Consider the following 22,646-nt stretch of genomic DNA (forward strand, 5'->3'; position numbering starts at 1 on the left):
TTGTTCAAATATAAAATAAAATGTATGTAGAATTCACTTAAAATCCACATTTTTATGAAAGTCAATTAAGCTCTGCAAGCGGCCCTTTACCTCCATGGTTGAAATAAGTTGAGCTTTTAAGTGACGGCGTGAGTTCGAATTCTGTTTGTGGCTAATCTAACAAAATCTATCTTTTGACACACACACACTCAAAAAAAAAAAAAAAAAAACTCTCTGAAATTCATGTATTGATAACTTTTTCCTCTCTTCCCATACCTCATATAATTTGTATGTATTGTTTTAGGTCATGTCCAATTTGTGGGGTAGCTGTTCTTAAAACGTGCCAATCGTCGCAACGACGCCGTTTAGAACACCTACAGCAAAACGAAATAGAAGAAGCGAACTGCAGCCGCAGGATTTTCTTTCAACCACGTGGTTCAATCTCGGACGTTCATGATCAGCCGTAAAAGCCGGAATCTAACGAACTAATCAAACTATCAAAGACAAGCGGACAAAACGTCAAAACCCCAAAATACCCCCACAAATTTCCTAAAATTTCAAATTTGAGCCGCATTCTTCCTCAGCCCCAAACCCCCAAGCAGGCCGACCGCCCGATCCCAAATATATAATATCCCCAAAACCAAAAACCTCAAAAACCAGACGCACGCGCGCGCTCGGAATCACACTGAATCCGACAACCACCAGGAGAGAGAGCTATGGAGGAGCAACATGAGCACGAGGTTTACGGCGCCGAGATCCCCAACGACGACGGCGAAGACGTCGACATGTCGTCCAGGGCCGACGGGGCCGACGACGAAGACTACAACGACGACCCTAACTCCAAGGTACTCCCTCAATCGATTACACATCGAAAATCTGGTGGCCTAGCTTCTTGTTTGACCATGTTGGGCTGATTCGGGTCGGGTTCTGGTTTCAATGTGGTGTAGGAGCTGGAGGACATGAAGAAGCGGCTGAAAGAGATAGAGGAGGAAGCCGGTGCTCTCCGCGACATGCAGGCCAAGGTCGAGAAGGAGATGGGCGCTGTACAAGGTATCCAATTTTACTTTTCGTTTTTGTAATTTAATTTCTTTTGGGTGTTTTGGGCATTATTTTTTTTATCTAGGGTTAGTCTGCATTGGGTTTTTTGGTGGGTTCGAATTGGAACTTAATGATGACTGTGTGGGTGATGCTGCTAGGTCATAATCCGCTATGTTGTCCCTTTGTGATGTGTGCTGGGGATATGCTGATTCACAAGAGCTTAAACGAATGGAAATATTTAATTGTTTTGAATTTTGAAGCGTCTAACTGTCCCACGTAGTTAGTTATCGCTGATTGAAAGGATAGTGTACCCTAACTGGAAGGTTATTGATTTTGTACAATTGGGTTTTTGTAGTTTTGTTCTGAGTACATGTTCGCATGGTGAGACCCATGTTGTTAGTTGTTGCCGGTTGAATCAATGGGGTTCCTGAATTGGGAGGTTTTTGGTTTTGTACAATTGGGTTTTGGTAATTTTGTTCTGGGTACATCCACACGTGCCGTTTTGAATGGTTTACTAGGATTGTTCGTCATTGTCCTTTTATGTAAGCCAGGTTAAAGAACAGGAAAGTTTTAATGATACGCGTTCACCGACCATGGTCGTCCATTGTTAAATGTATAAACTTCCTGATTCCGATGGTTATTCATTTTAATTTATTGGGTTTGTAGATTTTGTTCTGCATGTGTGTATGCGTGTCGTTCTGAATGGTTTTACTAGTAGTTATTGCCCTGTTATGTAAGCTAGATTAATCCTTCTGTGTAACTATGTGCCCTTAATGTGATAACTAACTGAACTCTCTTAGCTTCTGTCTAATTTTACATCTTTGGTCTTTCTCTGTTGGTCACACAGTAGGCTGACATAATGTGTACAAGTACTATTTCTGAACTGCTCATGTTTGTAATCGATGAGACATGATATCCCCTATCTAATTTTACTCTAAGGTTTAATGCTTCAAGTAATGATATCTATCAGTATAGCTAATAGTTTTTGTTTTATGTGTTTTGATTGTGAATGAAGATCCCTCGAGTGGTTCTGCATCTCAGGCTGAGAAGGAGGAGGTGGATTCTAGATCCATCTATGTTGGTAATGTGAGGCTCAAAAACCCTCTCTCTTTTTCATTAAGTTTGGACTTTATTATATAGTGCATATGTGTTTTCATGATCTGCTTTCTGTCTCTATCTATTTCCATCCTGTCAAATTTATTTTGGAGGGACTCAAATCTTTCAGAATTTAAAGATATCGTAGTTTAGGATATGACTGAGTTTATCCTGGGAGAGACTTTCATTTTTACTTTTGGCGTTCCCTAGGACAGGGTGCCATCCGCGGAGTTTGTTTGCTGTCCTTTTCTTGCACTTACTAGGTTACTGTATGTTTATATAGACACATTATTGAAGGTTTCTGAGTGTGTTAGGTTTTTGTTTGAGATTTGAATTTCAAGTAGCCACCTACCGTCCACAATCTAACTAGTTTGGATAATTTATGGTACAGATATAGTTGTGTCAGTTGACTTAAACTGAAACAAGTACTTAGTATTGGTTAATGTATAGTTCAATGTACTTATAAAATGCAGTCTCAAGTTTTAGTATGCTTTCCTAAGTCTTTGACTAAGTTCATCTGCACTGGGGAAAAATTTCTTTCTAAATTGTTACCTTGCGATATTTGCGATCCTCTCTGTAAGCATTAAGACCAAGAGTGAGAACCTATTGTTTGATTTCACCTTCAGGTTGATTATGCATGTACTCCTGAGGAAGTCCAGCAGCATTTTCAGTCTTGTGGAACCGTTAACAGAGTTACAATTTTGACCGACAAGTTTGGTCAACCAAAAGGATTTGCTTATGTTGAGTTTGTTGAAGTTGAGGCTGTTCAGAATGCTCTCCTGTTAAATGAATCAGAATTGCATGGCCGTCAATTGAAGGTACTTGATTTTTTGTTTCTTTTCTTATTTTATGTAGATAGGTCGCTCTACTTGAATATTGATTTTTTAGCGATCAATTGGGTAACAGTGATTGGTTTTGGTATATTAACAGGTCTCCGCTAAGCGGACAAACGTTCCTGGACTGAAACAGTATCGAGGAAGGCGTCCCAACCCTTTTTTTCGATCTCGGAGGCCTTTCATACCTGCTGCACCCTTCTATCCTGCGTTTGGTTATGGGTTAGTACAATGATCTCCTTTTCTACTTGTTTGCCTTGTAAGGAAGTCAAAAGAGGCATAGAATTTTGGAAAATTATATGTTGTCTCCATCAATAGGCCAGCCTATATTTGTATCCATTTAGTGCGTTTGAGTGTAGATTTTAGGTTGTTGATAGGATACAAGTAATACATGTGAAAGGATATATACTACCAAATGCGTGTGGCTGTTTAATTTATGATACTTACAGCTACATCATAACATGTGCTGCTACATTTTGGTTGTATGATATGACTTAAAGGTACTATTGTTCTTTGTATTCCTCACGCACTTTCCAAAAGAAAAAACAAATGAAAAAAGAGGAAAAAAGCCGAAAATACTGAAATGTCAAAACTGGAAACTAGAATGACCTTAAGCGGCTAGGCCATTTCTCCTAGCTGCTCTGTATGTACTTTTAACAAGTTGTCAGTATTGCAGCTTGTTCAAGTTTATTGAAAATTTGTTTCAGTTATTTCATTAGTTGCACATCTCAAAAGTTGTAGCCTTGTTATGCTTTCTCTCGCTCACTCAGAAGCTTTGCATGAAACTCCTCATATTATGACATGCCATTGATTTGAATTTTCTTGTCTGCAGGAGGGTTCCAAGGTTCAGGCGGCCCATGAGGTATCGACCATACTAATGATGAGGTACATCACTAGCAGGTGGCCACATTGTACGAAAGGCCATGCATGACGAAGTTAAATTGCTAGGTGGCTACACTTTGTGAGGGTCATTTATGTTTTATTACAGTCGTATCTATAGTTTTGGGAACAGGAGAAAAGAAGTTGAACAAACCATTTGCATGGCAGAGGCCGACTTGATTCTTTCTCGAATTTGTAGTGCACGAAAAGAGTTTAGTTTATGTGTGGGGGGGATGAGAGAAGGCAGATGTGCAAATGCTGTATCAGAGAGGATTCCTTTTTACACATTTCTGTGCTTAGATTTGTAGTTTTAAGACCGGCGTCGATGTTTCATAACATTGAAGGATCCCCTATTCCAAGAACTGTTTCTGCATTCGATTTTATGATTTGAATAGTGAAATAGAACTATGAACTGTCTTCCTTTTGGGTCAAAACATAAGTTTTTATTGTTCTCGTGAATCGATTCGAGTATATATATATCTGAACAGGGCTGTTCAACTCGGGCTGAGCACGAGAATGTCTAACTTAACCAGTTAAGTTATAAGTCTCGTGCAGGTTCAAAGTTGGGGAGGGGAGTTCACACTCGTGCATAGGGGGTAGTACAGTAGCTCTAGCTCGGGTCAATATGGGCTCAAAAACTACGGAAAGAGATCCTCTCTGGATTTCTCATATCCCGAAGTCCACCAATCAATTAATTCGGGTTCTTGAAAATTTGATCCAACGATTAAAATTATTATAATTTTTAAAGAGTTTCATGTTTGTAGCCGTTGAATCAAATTTAAAAACCTGAATTAATTGATTTGTGGGATTTGATGGAAAGGACTTGGAGATGATTTCTTTCCAAAAATTAGGATCTCAAATTTGAAGAATTGTTTAATTTTACTTGATGAAACTGAGATTCTACTCAATATCAACAATATGTGAGCTCAAAAATTGGGATAAGGATCCTCTCCGGATCAAGTTATGTTGGCCGTTTGATTCAAAGCCTGCGATCAGAAATCTTTCTTCTCCTTCCTCTTCCCTTTGGAAATTGAAGACGAAGAACTCCTGGGTCTCACACAATGGGAATTCTTCGACGTCTCTGACGCCGACTCAGAGGAAAACCACCACCACTGCTCCGGCTCCGAACAAACAGATAAAGACAACCTTGTTGTGGCCGATCCGATCCCCGCCCAGTGTCATCACCGGTGGTAGGGAGAGGAAGACGGGCATGCTGGTCGCAAGGGTGAGGGTTACAAAGTCCCCGCTGATTGTTAGTAGAAGTGATCCTTACCCGATGATTAGGAGGATCTAGAGTGAATTGATCCGAGAGAATCCTTACCCGAAAATTGGACAATGAACATGCTATTCATACCAAGTTTTTAAACCGCAATCATCATTTGAAAAATTTGTAAAAAGCGTTTTTATACCACAATCATCATTTGAAAAATTTGTAAATCGCAAGGAAAAGAGAGAGAAAGACTATTCCTATATCACAATCATCATTTAGTTAATTAATTTTTCTTAATTATTAGTTTATTAAATAATAAACTAAATTTAAAAATCTGATTAATTCAAATGATGTGGTTGTTCACATCAAATGCCATCTAGATGCTATAAAAATATGGTACAAAAACATGGTATGAATAATATTACTCAAAACATAATGGTTTCTTCTTTCTTTCTTTCATTTTTCTTCTTCTGAGGAGTACACACAATGGTTTCTTAGAGCCAATTTGAATGTGATTTTAAAATGATTGAAAACACTTTTAGAGAAAATATTTTTAGGTTTCAAAATCATTTATACTAATGATTGGTTCTAAAATTATTTTTACCAAAAATGCTTCCAGCCATTTCAAAAGCACATCCAAACCTCTTAATTGTTTAGGGAAGACATGGGCTAAGTAGTCAGTTTGGGATTGAGCTCTGTATTGGTTTACCGGACCCGACCCATATTATTCGTTGCTTTAGTTGTTACGAACTGTTACAGAAGGAGCAATAAAAAAGGGGGACGACTCAGTCGTTAAAAATCAAGTAGAATAAAAACAGCAGAAAATTGCTCCCCAAATCTGGGTGCTCAGTGTTCGGAAGTGTTGATATTTAATGGCGTCCGGCACAGAGAGTGATGACACAGCCGATACTCCACCGCCGTAAGCAAACCCACCTTCTTCCTTTCCCCTTTTACTTCAATTAATCGCTAAAATTTCTGCCTTTTCTCTTTGATTCCTGCACTTTCTCGACTGCCGAACACATCTTAGGTCATTTCCTAAATTTTACCCGTTTGATTGCAACAGAGAAGGAATTCGCTCAATTGATTGATTTGTGCTTGTAATTGCAGGACAAGCAGTATTTACAAGGACCCAGATGACGGGCGGCAGCGATTCTTGCTCGAATTGGAGTTCGTCCAGTGCCTCGCAAATCCCACTTACATTCACTGTATGTATACATCTCTTAGTATTTGGATTTTTTCCCTAGAAATGTTTAGTGGGTCTTTCCATTTGAGTCGGAGCAGCTTATATTTTGTATACGCAATGCAGATTTGGCTCAGAATCGTTACTTTGAGGATGAGGCTTTCATTGGGTACTTGAAGTATCTTCAGTATTGGCAGCGTCCTGAGTATACGAGATTTATAATGTGAGCGAAAACCCGATAGCTTTGTGGTCATTTTGAGCCGATTGAATAGTCTAAGCATTATTTTCTGAGGTTTTGTTTTTTTGACCCTCGAAGCATTTTCTTGTAATTGTTCAGGTATCCTCATTGCCTGTTTTTTCTTGAGCAACTTCAAAATGCCAACTTTCGCGCTGCAATGGCACATCCTGGAAACAAGGTCAGTTTCTGATGCATTTTCTTTCTCGAATATTAATGGTTTGGAACTGTATGTTGGAGCCAGCAGTATGTTCATCTGGTTTTTTGTGATTTCTAGGAATTAGCACATAGACAGCAATTCTATTTCTGGAAGAACTATAGGAACAACCGTCTGAAACATATTTTGCCGAGACCCCTTCCTGAACCTGTTCCCGCACTTCCTCCACCTGCTCCACCTCAGCAAGTTGTGCCTCCCGTTCCACCCGTTCCAGCTACAACTGTTTCTGTTACAGCTACTGCTCCAGCCCCTTCTCCTATGCAGTATTCTATGCCCCCCGGTTCTGCTCCAAAAGTTGAACCAAGGAATACTGGGGTTGATCGAAGAAAGAGGAAGTATGTTAATTAACTTTATTTATTTTATGCTAACTGTATTTTGGAAGCACAAGTTTTCCGCAATTTTTAACCAAAAAGACCAAACTAGATCAGTTTCCTGATTTATGCGTGTGGTTATTACTATAGGAAAGACGGTTAACTTGACAATATCATACATAATAACAGCAATGGAAAATAAATCAGGCGAGGTGAGTTTTAATTTCTTGGTCTTCAGACTTTTGAGAATAGCATTATGACAATCTATGGTATCCACCGCTTTTGCATTTTTCTCTTGTTTCTTTGATAGTGATTAGCTAATTCACGAAATATTTTTGCTCTATGAAATTATTGGTTAGCAGTATTACTTTATTGTGGCTTCTCGGGGTTTCCAGGGATCCTCACTGCCTGTTCGGTGGTCCCCTTTCTACATTCAATCATTTATTGAGCCTGGTGTGGAATCACCATAATTAAACATTCATTGTTGGTCTGGCTGCTGGTCTAGCGATCCCTCCGGGGTCCGGTCAGATCAACCAGCAACCGGTTTATGGCAAGACTCTCTTTCTCAAAGGCTTTGTTCATGCTAACCCCAAAGAGTCAAGTCACTTGTTCACGAATTCTTTCTTCTCTATGAAATTATTGGTTAGCAGTAGTGTTCAGTGACTTGTGTATTTCAATCTGCACATTCCATCAGATTATACAATTTTCACTGCCAGTGGAAAAATGGGGAGGAGAACGGAAAAGAATCAAAGAAGTTTTCTTTTTCTTTTCTTTCATACTTCTGTTTTGTCTTTTTTCTTCGGGAGGGGATGGGTGTTAGAATACCACAGGGGGGTGGGAATAGTTCCTGGGGCAACTTCGAATCCAACCAGGTCTTGTGAATGTCACTCCCAACTGTTCATGGTTTTTTGTTGTAGTCTTTGTTCCCCCTCCCACCTATATATGGCAATGATGATATGTGCTCTTGTTAAACTACACCTCTCAGGATGAGAACAGCCACTTTGCAGTTGTTCGTTGAGCAGATCTAATTAAAATCTGAGCCATCTGGTGGGAGTGAGTTATAAGATGTTTATTTGATTGATGTCAAAGTTGTACTAGTTTGATGTTTTCAAGTAGATGGAGCTACTCTATTGCATCCTGGTAATCTTGCCAGGCATCGTGCATATTTTTGCGCTGGCTTTTTTCTCATTTTCTGTTTCGGTTGGGAAGGAATGGTGTAGGGCACCTTAATTTTTGTCTGGCCTACACGTTGGGAAAATCCTGTGTTGTAAGGGGACCTTTGTATCAATTTTTTTCCATAACTTTCGTTTAAATTAAAGTATATTCACAACTATTCCGTCACTGTATTTAAGTGCAATGGTATGTTTACCCTATTGGCTGACCATTTGAGATTATGGACGGTCTGCGGTTTTCTTTACCCAGTGGCAGAATATTGGCACTTTTAATTTTTACAGTATTATGAAATCATGGGAAGAATGGCCTTTGGCTGGGACATATTAAGTTATGACAGTTAATTTTTTTGTCCATTATATTTCAGGCATTTAGTATGTGTTTTGAAAGTTGTCGTTGGTTGTAGGAAAATGGTCAAGAACTGAAGGTGCAGGACTATACATCTTTCAGAGAGATTCTGACATTATGATGTTAGAATCTAGCGCACTTATTATGAGCACGCGCGGGAGTTTGGTGAGATCGTGACATTATATCACAAAGCTTTGAGAAGAGAAGAGCATTCGGTATTTTCTTTTTTAGCTTGGAAGATGGTTTTGTTTATGCCCTCTAGTAGTTTCGATTGAGTTGAAGATCCGATGAGGTGCCTTGCTAAGGGCCTAACTCAAAACTGCCCTTCAATTGGGTTGTCTATCGTTACTAGTAGTGTAAAATTTACTTTGCTTTGGTTGAGTTGGATGATTTTTCTTCGAATTCGAACTCAAGGATGATATAAAGTGTTTGGCTAATTACAAGGAAATCTGTTTTCATGAGTCATACAGGTGCTCTTGGTTTTTGGATAGTGCGATTCACATGCATTTTTATCTTCCACACACTATTGTTAATTTTTTGTCATTGATCTTCAATTCATACGGCCGAAAGTAGAGAGATGTGTGAGAAGTAAAAATGGGTGTGGATAGCAATCATTGGCGACAAACTTGACTAGTAACTAAGGCAAACAACCAAAGCATCTCAAAAGGCAAAATGATAGATGGAACAGATCAATTTTGTTTCCGTTGGAGCCTCCAAGCTGACGCACCAAATGCCATAACATTCTAAAAACAGATGTCCTTTGAAGGGACTTGTAAATAAGTTAGTTACGAGCGTTTACCATTATACTGGAGGTCTTGAGTTTGATTCATCCTCTTTACTACCGAGCAAGGACGGATCCACATAGGGACCAGGGAGGTCCCAGGACCCATTGGCAATCCTAAATCGTTGCTATAAATTTTCCGGGGACCCCTCGTACTCGAGCATGAGGTCTGTGTAGGTTGCAATGGCTGTCTTCTTCTCGGAGAAGATGACCGCGCACGGAGAAGAAAGAAATAGGGACCCTTCCTGCCTCTCTCCTCCTTGCTTCTGCCATGGTCTCATTCGTCGGTGCCACCCACTTCTCCTCCAACCTTTCTCTGTCGTCTGGCGGGGGCAGTACATAAGCCCAAACTTTCCCAAATTATTTCAACCATCTTAGTAATTTTTCTTATGGGTGAAATTTCCTTCATAAGATTAGTAAGATGGATATGATCTGTCATGGGTTGGTGAAATTTGGTGGTGGAGCTACCATGGTTTCGGGAGAATGGGGAGGGAGGCGGTTGGTGGAGGTATGGCAGCTTTGTTCTTAGTGAGAGAGAAGGTGGATGTTTGGAAACTAGTAAAAGAGAAAAATGGTGTGTTTGGTTAGAAAGATAGTGGGAGTTTGGGGAGAGTTTTATTTGACCGGTGTTTTAAATTGGGGTGTGCTATCCACACACCCTTTTAATTTGCGGCCGTCGGATCGACTGAATTAAAGAAGATCAAATGACAGAAATAAACAAAGGGTGTGTGAGAAGCAAAAAGGGGTGTGTGAATAGCACACCCCTTTAAATTTAGTGCTTCATATTAGATAATCAATAACTTAGGTACTCCCTAGTAACTTATGAAACCTCGTAATGGACACTTGAATTATGATTTTATAATTTGTAATATTGTTTTGCATATGATTTTTGAATGAAATGTATTATATTTAAATTTTCAATGTTATTTTTGTCTAATTTTTTTGACCTTTATAATTGGGACCCCCCGAGTTTAAGATCCTAGATCTGCCACTGCTACCGAGTGTACAAAATAATAGATGTTCTCTAGGTGCTAGCCAAGCAAACAAAGTTTCAAGAAGAGAGAAATCGTACGTTTCGTGAATCTTCATGCTTGTGCCTATTTTGTTAAGAGGAGAATCATCAAATCTTGGACCTCTCCGGTCTCCACTTATTTACCAAGTGGTTTTTCAGTCTCACGTTGTAACATTAGAGCATATTATCTTCGTGTTTAGGCCCCTAAGCATGTTCTCATTCCAAATTATGTCTCGCTGAGACCGAGCTCTCGTGATCGACACCTCATTAAAGCAAGCTTATTCCAGCATTACATAACAAAATCAAGATCAAGCATGCTTAGTTTACTAAATAATACAGTGTTGGGAAAATAATATTATTCAGATGCATTGCATATCACCTCTTAAATTGGAAGCAAACAAAAAGGACAAAATCAAGCATATCTCTGTCCACCATAACCAATATGCGGCGAAACGTCGGTACAAGTTGGACAAGGATTGTCTTCCCTCCATTTCCGGTACTCTCTTGTTTTGTGTGGTCACAGTTAAGTTACGTCAACATTTTATATTATTTTTTTTATAGAGATAATAAGACAAAAATGAATAATAATATAAAATGTTAACATAGATTAATCGTGACCACATAAACAGAAGGGCACGGAAAGAGCACTGGAAGTGGAGGCAGACAATCCTTGTTCTCAATTTAGTAACCAGGCGCGCGGACTGCCGCAGTTCGTCTCCACCTGGCAAAATCTCATTGGCTGTGGCCCATCTCCCTCCCATTCAACTCTGAGTTGTCGTGACGGGGAATCAACGGACTGGGATGCCAAATACGCGGGTGACAACTGACAAATACATGTACAAAATAAAATGGTAATTAAAAAAATAAAATTGTAATTAAAAAATATAAAATAATTCTAATTAATTAATTAATTAATTTGTTGATGCCATGCACATAAATTTCACGTCAAGATCTTGCCCCCCTTAAAATCAGCTAAATTAAGCTGGCTGCGCTTGACTGCTTACTCTACTGACCATTATGCCCTTGCACCTCACGACTCGAGAAAGAACTGATTCAATTGGCGATTTCGTAAATTCATAACTGTTAATACTAGCTAATTGCTTGACCGAGCTCTTTAATCTTATCCCTGTAATCCTGATTAGTGTATCCATCTAAGCACACAAACAGCACTAATCTGCCCCTCTCTCTCTACTTTCTCTCTCTAAAATCAGTGGCAGCCTTCGTTTTCCACCACCCCTCTCCCTATATAAGCTCACCAACCACTTCACCCTTTGCCCAACTCTGTGTCTTCGTTTTTGACTGTCTCACTTACCCCATTTCACCATTGTTACCGCAGCCCATAAGTTACCTTCTTACAAATTTGGAGTTTTTCTGGTGCTTTGAGCATTCCCATAGCATCATTTTTTTCTTGTTTTCGAGTGATCAGCAACCATGAACGCCCTCGCCGCTACCAGCCGCAATTTCAAAAACGCTGCGCGTATTCTCGGACTCGATGCTAAGATTGAGAGGAGTCTCTTGATCCCCTTCAGAGAGATCAAGGTTGTTCATCAGCTGTTTTTTGTGTCTTTTTTTTTTTTTTTTTTTAAATCTCAAATTTTGATTAAGTTGTGTTTGTTTCTCGAGAAAGTTTTGAACTTTTTTTCTTCTGTGTGTGTTGCGTTGGATTAAGGTGGAGTGCACGATTCCCAAGGACGATGGAAGCCTGGTGTCGTACGTTGGATTCAGAGTGCAGCATGATAATGCACGTGGACCAATGAAGGGAGGGATCAGATATCATCCTGAGGTAACGATGATGTCTTAATTTGGTTTTTGTTTTCGTTTTCGTTTTGTTAGTCTTATGTTTTTGTTCTTTTTCATGATCTGGCTGTTGAAATATCATTTAGGAGGGACGAGTAATCGTTAAAGATATTAGCTTTTCGAACCCAAGCGTCGAGGGAGGGGGTGGAGTAACGTGTTAGGATTATGATATGTTCAGGGTTCGATTCCCTTCAGTAACAGAAAAAAAAAAGGATATGAACTTTGATTCTGAACTTTTGGGTACTAATCGAAGGTGTAATGATGCATGCATTTGCGTAACTTGTGATTGTGTTTTTGGCTTCTAATTGGTTTGGCTAAACTGTTCATATGTAATCACACAAGAAAATATCGGCATAGATTAGCGAAATGTATGTCTTTCTGTTGGTGGATTCTGTATCGAATTTGTTGTTGGTTTGTTTCTTAAAGGTTGATCCGGATGAAGTGAATGCCCTGGCTCAACTCATGACCTGGAAGACTGCCGTGGCCGACATTCCATACGGTGGAGCCAAGGGTGGAATCGGATGCACCCCAGGGGACTTAAGTTTGAGCGAGTTGGAGCGTCTGACTCGCGTCTTCGCTCAGAAAATCCACGATCTCATTGGAACTCATACTGATGTTCCCGCACCCGATATGGGCACCAATGCTCAGACCATGGCATGGATGCTGGATGAGTACTCCAAATTTCATGGTCACTCACCAGCTGTTGTCACTGGAAAGCCCATCGTAAGTATTCGCCACTCAGAAAATTAAGCCAAAAATCGGTTTCCTACAGTTGGATCAAATACTTGTCACTGGAACTGTCTTAAGTTTTCTCCTGTATTTGGGTCTTTAGGATCTTGGGGGATCACTAGGTAGGGAGGCTGCAACTGGACGCGGTGTCGTTTTTGGAACAGAAGCTTTACTTGCAGAATATGGGAAGTCATGTAAAGGCTTGACTTTTGTTATTCAGGTATGTATGCACATTTGATGTTGTCGTGTTTGTTAACAAGTGAAGTTTCGGTAAGCATGTAAAAGTTTTGAGTTTTGGGTGAACTTTTATAGGGTTTCGGAAACGTGGGATCCTGGGCAGCAAGGCTTATACACGAGAGAGGTGGTAAGGTCATTGCTGTGAGTGACATTACTGGTGCAGTGAAGAACCCGAATGGACTCGATATTGATGAGTTGGTTAAGCACAAGGAAAGCACTGGGAGTTTGTTAAATTTCAACGGTGGAGATAACATGGACCCTAATGAGGTACTGATACACGAATGCGATGTTCTCATCCCTTCTGCTTTAGGTGGAGTTCTGAACAGGTTTGAGCTTTTTTTCCGACAAAATCGCTGCTTTCATTGTTTCTTGTACAATGTTGCATAGATTGGAGGCATAATCACTGTCACAGATTAATCTGTTCTAATCGTCTTATTGTAAAGGGAAAATGCTTCATCCGTGAGGGCGAAATTCATCGTTGAGGCAGCAAATCATCCTACCGATCCAGAAGCTGATGAGGTACACTTACATATTCGTTCTTCTGCGATTTTAAATACGAAAAAAGATGGTTCCAATTCTGAGATGATCTTTTATCGGTGCAGATTTTATCCAAGAAAGGAGTTATAATACTCCCAGACATATATGCAAATGCTGGTGGTGTGACTGTAAGCTACTTTGAGTGGGTTCAGGTGACTGACAGGAGAAACTTTAGCTCGATTTTTCTGAGTAGCATTCGACGATTAGAAACATAATTTTAACATACTGAAATTCGGTTTATTTTGTCGCAGAACATTCAAGGGTTTATGTGGGATGAAGAGAAGGTGAATAACGAGCTTCAAAGGTACATGACTCAGGCGTTTCATAACATCAAGAACATGTGCAAGACCTATGATTGTAATCTCAGAATGGGTGCCTTCACATTGGGAGTAAACCGGGTTGCACGCGCCACCAACTTACGGGGTTATGAAGCATAAAGAGCTTCTTCTGTTAGCCCGTTGCATTTTTTTCCCCATAGTCATAGCTGAAGAAGGCAGATTTGAAGCCATTCTTAGTTTACCTCCAAAATTCTCGGTTCTCTTTTTCCGCAGTTAACTGTTTGCTTTCTTTTAGCAGAATCTGTATTTGATTAGAGGGATTGATTTATTAAGGAAACCAAAATCTGTTTTTCTTGCTCCAAACGTGTCTTAAATGATAAAATTGGTAGTTTCTGTTCTTATACTCCTATCAGTATTGCTTATGCTAAATAGTTCCATGTGAGAAGACTCTCATAGGTGTGACTTGCGTGCCTTTTTCTTCCCACGCACCCCTTTGTTTATATTTGGATTTCGATTGAATAAATCAAAGGAGACTCGAGGGACAAAAATGAGAAAATGGGTGTGCGGCAATCATTTCCCATTCCCGAGAAGTGATTTCTTTGGCACTGTCATTTCTGGCAAAGTTCTCCAAAGTGTTGGTTAAAGCAGATGCAGTAAAACTGCCTGCCCATAACTTCACTGATGAAAACAGGGGGAAGATAAGCTTTCAAATTCCCAAGCATAGGCCTTCCTCCCCACTTTCTGCAATTCTATCTACAAACTTGAAGGGAAGAAATCTAGAAGCTGAAGAACCAAATTACGAAAAACAACACAAAATAATCAGTCTCAGATAAGGCTATGGCTTCCATTGCCATTCTGCTTCACTGCAAACAGTTTGCAGCTCACATCAAGTCACAAAACAACGCCAACAGAAACCGGCAGCTCGCTCCTTGGGGACGAAAGAAGCAACCCGTATTGTTGCTCTGAATGCGGAAGCAAATGGTTTAAACGTATCTGCACAAGAGAAATCTTCTTTACGCGTTTAAAAACACGAGGCGGAGGATGCTGCTGACTCCAAATCAAAGGATGGTCTCGGGGCGCAGAGTCGTCAGTCGTGAAATTCAGCGATGAGAGGTGGAAGAATGGGACATGGGATCTGAATATGTTTTCCAAAAACGGCAAGATGGATTGGGATGGCATCATTCTAGCAGGTCTGCAATTTAGTCCAAAAATGTTTACAAATTCGTTTACAACATCGTTGATTGTATATGTGCTGGCATTGTAGAAGCAAAAAGGAGGAAGTTTCTTGAGCTTCACCCGGAAGCATCAACGAACGATGACCCGGTAGTGTTCAGGAGCTCCATCATACCATGGTGGGCATGGATGATGAGATCTTATCTCCCGGAGGCCGAGTTGATCAACGGTTGATCCAATCACCCATCACTTCACACACACACACACTTTCTTAGAACTACATAACCTCTTGCTGCGCGCATTGCATGGTTACTTAAACTTATACACCAGGTTCAATTTTTCGCCTTGTCTCTTTAAGGTCGAGCGGCAATGGTGGGGTTCTTCATGGCATATGTTGTAGACGCTTCGACAGGGCTCGGCGTTGTAGGACAAACTGGAAACTTGTGTTGAATAAGTAGCCAAGTGGTCATACTTTAGAATAAACAAATTCAAAGGTGGCAAACACCTTCCTTGTTTTGGGGAGGAAAAGAGGGAAAAGACCTTTGCTTTTGAAAATGTTTTGGTTCCCTTCACCACCCGTGAGCTTTGGTCTTGGCATAAAGACTAGAGAAAAGAAAGAGTTCTTTTTTTAGTAGAGAAAAAGGGAGTGAGAGCTCATTGTTCGGTTGAGAAGAAAAGAGCTCCTTTTGCAGAGAGCTAAGGAGAGTTGCAGAGAGCTAAAGGAGCTGCAAAGAGAGAAGAGAAGCTGCTGCTTCAATTTGGTTAGTAATCATCCACCAAAGTAGTTGTTGTAATAGCTTTGAGCTATATGTATAGAGAAGAAATTATTCTTTATATTTCTTCCTCTATTTGTTTCTTTGGTGTGTGAGAGCTATTGGATGTATTGGGTTATTTGGGTTGTGAGATTGCCAACACTTTGTAAACTCCCATTTGGTTGATAGTGGATTATTGGGTGAGCTCCTACTGCTCCGAGGACGTACTCCAGTTACACTGACTGTTGAGGAACCTCGTTAAAATCTTTGTGTCTTTAATATTTTGTTCTTGCATTTTCATTTGATAAATTTCCTGTGGGCTAGCTTGAGTTGGTTCCAAAAGATTTTGGTGCTATCCTAGCACAACAATTGGTATCAGAGCACTGGTTGCTCTTGGGTACTGTCTAATTGCCAAAAAATGTCAGACGGGCAGGATGAGAATCCTTTTGGAAGCAGCTCCGGATTTGCAAGAACTACGGTGCAAAATGCAAAGTTCGAAGTTGAAAAGTTTGATGGCACAAACAACTTTGGGATGTGGCAATGTGAGGTCAAAGATGTGTTGGCTCAACAAGATCTACTTGCCGCTTTGGGAGAGAAGCCGGAAGCTATGTCGAAGCCGGAATGGGAGAAATTAAATTTGTGGGCTTGCTCTTCAATTCGGTTGTGCCTTGCAAAAACTCAGAAGTATTTTGTGATGCGGGAGACATTGGCAAGTGTGTTGTGGCAAAAATTGGAAGACAAGTATATGACGAAGAGTGCAGAGAACCGGCTACACTTGAAGAAAAAGCTCTACCGCTTCCAATACAAAGAAGGTACAAAAATGATTAGACACCTTGATGCTTTTAATAAGTTGATTGCCGACTTGTTAAATTTAGATGAGGATATTAAGGATGAAGATAAGGCCTTAATATTGTTGAATTCCTTGCCGGACTCTTATGAGCATTTTGTTACCACTATTATGCATGGTAAAGAAACTGTGAAATTTGAAGATGTGTCAAATGCCTTGATGAATTATGAAATGAGGCATAGAGATAAAAATCATGATAGTACCTCTGAAGCTTTATTTGTTAGAGGTAGATCATCAGAGAGGAGATCCTCTTCTAGCAGGAAAAAATCACAGTCTCGACCTAGAGGAAACTCTAAAGGTAGAAAACCTTTGGAAAGGGATGAATGTGCCTTTTGTCGTAATAAGGGCCATTGGAAGAAAGATTGTCCTAGATTGAAGACCAAAGGCAAAGAAAGTTCTGAAGCTAATGTTGCTGAGGTTGAAACAGATTTTTCTGATTTTGCTTTAACCACTTCCTCATCATTTGATTGTGCTACTAAGTGGGTGTTGGATACGGGTTGTACTCATCATATGACTCCTCACAAGGATTGGTTTTCAAGCTTGAAAGAGTTTGATGGCGGTGTTGTGTTCATGGGAGATGACAATCCTTGCACAACAAAAGGGATTGGTACAGTTCGTTTGAAGTTGCATGATGGCATGGTTAAAGAGTTGACAGGTGTTCGGTATGTACCGAATTTGAAGAAAAATCTTATTTCTTTGGGAACTTTGGAAGCCAAGGGCTTCAGGTTTCATTCAGATGGGCAGACATTGAAGGTGACTTATGCTGCACTTGTTGTGATGAAAGCTCCTCGATGTGGCCATTTGTATTTATTGCAAGGAAGCACTGTGACAGGTGAAGCATCTGTAGTCTCAGAAAATATGGGCACATCCGATTCTGATACTACTAGATTGTGGCATATGAGATTAGGCCATGCCGGTGAGAAAGCTCTACAAGGGCTTGTGAAACAAGGTCTTCTAAAAGGTGCCACGACTTGTAAGCTTGATTTCTGTGAGCATTGTGTCTTGGGGAAGCAAACTAGAGTGAAGTTTGGTACTGCTGTACATCAGACGAAGGGCATTCTTGATTATGTGCATTCGGATGTTTGGGGTCCTACAAAGACTCCCTCTTTGAGTGGTAGACATTGGTTCGTGACCTTTGTTGATGATTATTCAAGAAGGTCTTGGGTCTACACTATGAAGCACAAGAGTGAGGTGTTAAGCATTTTCTTGGGTTGGAAGAAAATGGTTGAGAACCAGACTGGGAGAAAGATTAAGATTTTGAGATCGGATAATGGTGGTGAATACACATCCGACCCTTTCTTTAAAGTTTGCAAAGAGGAAGGGATTGTGAGACATTTTAGTGTCCGGGGAACTCCACAACAAAATGGAGTTGCAGAAAGATTGAATCGAACCTTGCTTGAGAAGGTTAGATGCATGTTGTCTCAGTCGGGTTTGAGCAAGTCGTTTTGGGCAGAGGCAGTTACTTATGCATGTCACATCATCAACCGATTACCCTCAGCTGCTGTTCAGGGTAAGACGCCAATGGAGGTATGGTTTGGAAAACCCTCTTCTGATTATGACTATATTCGTATTTTTGGTTCACCTGCTTATTTTCATGTAACTGAAAATAAACTTGATCCTAGAGCCAAAAAGGCTATCTTTCTTGGTTTTAGTAGTGGTGTCAAAGGTTACAGGTTGTGGTGCCCAGAGATGAAAAAACTTGTAATCAGCAGAGATGTGACATTTGATGAAGAAAATATGTTTAGAGACTCTGAAAAGAATGTGAAAGATGTCCAACAGGTGGAGCTTGAGAATGTTGCCTCTAGTACTTCAAATCCTAATTCCGCTGATGTCGAAGCCACTACAAGTGAAGAAGTGGGAGACCATGAGGATGTTGAAGAAGTTGAACTTGAAGATTCTATTCAAGTTGAAGAGCAAGTTTCACCTCAAGAGTCTATTGCTAAGAACAGAGGAAAGAGAAATATTACCAAGCCAGCTCGGTATAGTGACTATGTTGCTTTTGCTCTTCCTATTATCACTGATGAGATTCCATCCAATTTTGAGGAAGCCATTGAGAGTGAGGAAAAGGAGAAGTGGTGCAATGCCATGGGTGATGAGATGAATTCTCTCATGAAAAACAAGACTTGGGAGTTAGCTAAATTGCCTAAGGGTAAGAAAGCTATTGGTTGCAAATGGGTGTATGCCAAGAAGGAAGATGCTGATGAGAAAAGCAATATGAGATTCAAAGCAAGATTAGTTGCTAAAGGGTATGCACAAAAGGAGGGCATTGACTACAACGAAATATTTTCTCCAGTTGTGAAGCACTCCTCAATTCGTATTATGTTAGCTCTTGTTGCACAATATGATCTTGAGCTTGTGCAACTCGATGTGAAAACGGCTTTCCTACATGGTGATTTGAATGAAGAGATCTATATGTGTCAACCGGATGGGTATAAAGTGAAAGGGAAAGAGAATTTGTTTTGCAAGTTGAAGAAATCACTTTATGGCTTGAAGCAATCTCCAAGACAATGGTATTTGAGGTTTGATAAATTTATGAGAGGCCAAAATTATTCTAGAAGTCAATATGATCATTGTGTGTACTTCAAGAAGTTGCAAGATGGGTCTTTCATTTATTTGTTGATATATGTTGATGATATGTTGATTGCCTCAAAGAATGTTGAAGAGATTGAGAAATTGAATAAGCAAATGAAAAATGAGTTCGAGATGAAGGATCTTGGTGAAGCAAAGAAGATCCTTGGCATGGAGATCACTAGAGACAGAGAGAAGGGTTTGGTTTGTTTGAATCAAAGACAATACCTTGAGAAGTTGATTCGGAAGTTTGGAGTTCATGATTCAACCAAACCGGTTAGTACCCCTTTGGCTCCTCATTTTAAATTAAGTTCTCTACAGTGTCCTAAAATTGATAAAGAGAAGCTGCAAATGAAAGATATACCATATGCAAATTTGGTTGGTAGTTTGATGTATGCAATGGTATGCTCTAGACCGGATATTGCTCATGCAGTTGGCATGGTGAGTCGATATATGCATAATCCAGGTAAAGAGCATTGGCAAGCAGCTAAATGGATATTGAGATATCTCCATGGTACACGAGACGTTGGTTTATGCTTTGAGAGAGATGACTCTGGTATTGGTCATTTTGCAGTTGGTTATGTTGATTCAGATTATGCAGGTGATCTAGATGGAAGGAAGTCTACTACAGGCTATGTGTTTACTATGGCTAAAGGGCCAGTTTGTTGGAGGTCCATTTTGCAGTCGTCTGTTGCTTTGTCTACTACAGAGGCTGAATATATGGCAGTTGCTGAAGCTATAAAGGAGGCCATTTGGATACATGGGCTGGTTAGAGATTTGGGGGTTGATCAGAAGCAGGTGGAGGTGCATTGTGATAGTCAGAGTGCCATTTATTTGGCTAAGTATCAGGTTCATCATGCGAGGACCAAGCACATAGATGTGCGTTATCACTTTGTTTGTGAAGTTGTTGGTGAAGGGGAAATCATTCTCCAAAAGATTCCAACTAAAGACAACCCCGCTGATATGTTGACTAAGGTTGTTGGTGTAGCCAAGTTTGTTCATTGCTTGAACTTGGCTCGCATTTTGCCTATTTAAAGAAGGCGTTGAGCAGTAGGAGTTTTGGAGCATTTGGCTCGGCATGAGTTGTCCTCTTGCTAGTGATTGGGAGTGATGTTGTGTGTTAATTGTGTTGTTTGGCTTATCATGGCGTTTTTCGAAACTTGGCCAAGGTGGAGATTGTTGAATAAGTAGCCAAGTGGTCATACTTTAGAATAAACAAATTCAAAGGTGGCAAACACCTTCCTTGTTTTGGGGAGGAAAAGAGGGAAAAGACCTTTGCTTTTGAAAATGTTTTGGTTCCCTTCACCACCCGTGAGCTTTGGTCTTGGCATAAAGACTAGAGAAAAGAAAGAGTTCTTTTTTTAGTAGAGAAAAAGGGAGTGAGAGCTCATTGTTCGGTTGAGAAGAAAAGAGCTCCTTTTGCAGAGAGCTAAGGAGAGTTGCAGAGAGCTAAAGGAGCTGCAAAGAGAGAAGAGAAGCTGCTGCTTCAATTTGGTTAGTAATCATCCACCAAAGTAGTTGTTGTAATAGATTTGAGCTATATGTATAGAGAAGAAATTATTCTTTATATTTCTTCCTCTATTTGTTTCTTTGGTGTGTGAGAGCTATTGGATGTATTGGGTTATTTGGGTTGTGAGATTGCCAACACTTTGTAAACTCCCATTTGGTTGATAGTGGATTATTGGGTGAGCTCCTACTGCTCCGAGGACGTACTCCAGTTACACTGACTGTTGAGGAACCTCGTTAAAATCTTTGTGTCTTTAATATTTTGTTCTTGCATTTTCATTTGATAAATTTCCTGTGGGCTAGCTTGAGTTGGTTCCAAAAGATTTTGGTGCTATCCTAGCACAACAACTTGATATGCAAGGGAGGAGTTTTTATGACAGTCATTGCTATAGTACTCATTAGGCGAACCCAAGATCTCGAAAACCTTAAGAAGCTTGTGGATGAAGATACCTTCTACGACAAGCAATGGCAAGCTTCGTGGCAAGATCAAAACGACCAAACTGAGAAGAAGATTTAAATCTGCCTTCCAAAAGAAAGTTTGTATTATTATACAAAATAATACATAACCCAAATCATAACCAATTCAAGTAAAACTCGACATAACCCAAATCATAACCAATTCAAGTAAACCCAAATCATAACCAATTCAAGTAAAACTCGACATAACCAATTCAAGTAAAACCCAAATCATAACCGGTAGTGCTCAGGAGCTCCATCATACCATGGTGGGCATGGATGATGAGATCTTATCTCCCGGAGGCCGAGTTGATCAACGGTTGGTTCCAATCGCCCATCACTTCACATACACACACTTTCTTAGAACTACGTATCTCTTGCTGCGCGCATTGCATGGTTACTTGAACTTATACACCAGGTTCAATTTTTCGCCTTGTCTCTTTAAGGTCGAGCGGCAATGGTGGGGTTCTTCATGGCATATGTTGTAGACGCTTCGACAGGGCTCGGCGTTGTAGGACAAACTGGAAACTTGATATGCAAGGCAGGAGTTTTTATGACAGTCATTGCTATAGTACTCATTAGGCGAACCCAAGATCTCGAAAACCTTAAGAAGCTTGCGGATGAAGCTACCTTCTACGACAAGCAATGGCAAGCTTCGTGGCAAGATCGAATCGATCAAAGTGGGAAGAAGATTTAAATCTCCCTTCCAAAAGAAAGTTTGTATGATTATACAAAATACAATAACACAATCTAATTATTTTGCTTTTATGTTGAGGGTGGGATTTGTCCTACGTGACATTTATCGACACCATGATATAGCATTTTGGCACGCTTTATTTTTTAATCGGGCATATACTTTATTCCATATAAAAGAAATATCATAAGAGTAACACGACGAAGTACCAAAATGGTTCATCCAAATTCAGAAATAAAAATGTCATCTTAAAAAGAAGCATAGCCTGAAACCTTAACAAAGATAAAACAAAAAATGATACAAAATACACACGACCTTTAAGTAAACATCGCAAATCAGGCCGAGTGAGGTTCAAATTTAGTGGAACCAGACCGTACCCGTTCAAAAATAAAACGAGACGGGACATTTAAAAAATGAAACGGGACCTAACCTGGCTCATTTGAAACGGGTCGGCTCCAACAGGTCTATGGGTCCATTTCCTGATCCAACCTGAAAAACTTGATGCAAAACCCAAATTAGAACCAATTCAAGTAAAACTCGACAGATCTCCTCGTAAACTCTCGTGAAAGATCTCAAAAGATGGTGGTCAAGTCGAGGGCCATGTCTTCACATGTTTGAACCCACCCCTGCCCTGTTTTCTGTATAAAAATATATAGACTCATCCCGATTTTGCCCCGACCTGCAAGTCCAGGGTTCGTTTGCCCACCCCTTATTACATTGCACTAGGACTCTAATTAATAGAAAGGATTGAGATATTTTACGATCTCACATTCCGTAGTCTATA

The 22,646-nt window shown here is 40.1% G+C and overlaps 3 protein-coding genes and 1 pseudogene across 4 annotated transcripts; all 4 read left to right on the forward strand.

The window, feature by feature from the left end:
• The first annotated feature begins 563 nt into the window (after positions 1–563).
• LOC137734632 (polyadenylate-binding protein 1) lies at positions 564–4,243 on the forward strand. Its single transcript, XM_068473880.1, has 6 exons — positions 564–824; positions 927–1,029; positions 2,033–2,103; positions 2,739–2,930; positions 3,043–3,167; positions 3,778–4,243. The coding sequence occupies exons 1-6, from the start codon at positions 696–698 to the stop codon at positions 3,821–3,823; spliced, it is 666 nt and encodes a 221-aa protein (XP_068329981.1). The 5' UTR covers positions 564–695; the 3' UTR covers positions 3,824–4,243.
• Positions 4,244–5,795: 1,552 nt separating this feature from the next.
• On the forward strand, positions 5,796–8,943 carry LOC137734933 (mediator of RNA polymerase II transcription subunit 31). 2 transcript variants are annotated; one of them, XM_068474263.1, is made up of 7 exons: positions 5,796–5,953; positions 6,142–6,239; positions 6,341–6,437; positions 6,552–6,630; positions 6,727–7,001; positions 7,128–7,189; positions 8,554–8,943. In XM_068474263.1, the coding sequence occupies exons 1-6, from the start codon at positions 5,907–5,909 to the stop codon at positions 7,138–7,140; spliced, it is 609 nt and encodes a 202-aa protein (XP_068330364.1). In that variant the 5' UTR covers positions 5,796–5,906; the 3' UTR covers positions 7,141–7,189; positions 8,554–8,943. The 2 variants fall into 2 exon arrangements, with proteins under 2 accessions (XP_068330364.1, XP_068330363.1); XM_068474262.1 differs by lacking the exon at positions 7,128–7,189.
• A 2,533-nt stretch (positions 8,944–11,476) lies between these two features.
• LOC137735609 (glutamate dehydrogenase 2-like) lies at positions 11,477–14,205 on the forward strand. The gene is made up of 8 exons (XM_068475043.1): positions 11,477–11,827; positions 11,958–12,071; positions 12,512–12,808; positions 12,918–13,034; positions 13,127–13,377; positions 13,495–13,570; positions 13,654–13,740; positions 13,840–14,205. The coding sequence occupies exons 1-8, from the start codon at positions 11,720–11,722 to the stop codon at positions 14,023–14,025; spliced, it is 1,236 nt and encodes a 411-aa protein (XP_068331144.1). The 5' UTR covers positions 11,477–11,719; the 3' UTR covers positions 14,026–14,205.
• A 216-nt stretch (positions 14,206–14,421) lies between these two features.
• On the forward strand, positions 14,422–21,865 carry LOC137734484 (light-harvesting complex-like protein 3 isotype 1, chloroplastic; annotated as a pseudogene).
• The last annotated feature ends 781 nt before the right edge of the window (positions 21,866–22,646 follow it).

This window comes from Pyrus communis, chromosome 5 (assembly GCF_963583255.1).
Source record: "Pyrus communis chromosome 5, drPyrComm1.1, whole genome shotgun sequence".
Taxonomy (NCBI): domain Eukaryota; kingdom Viridiplantae; phylum Streptophyta; class Magnoliopsida; order Rosales; family Rosaceae; genus Pyrus; species Pyrus communis.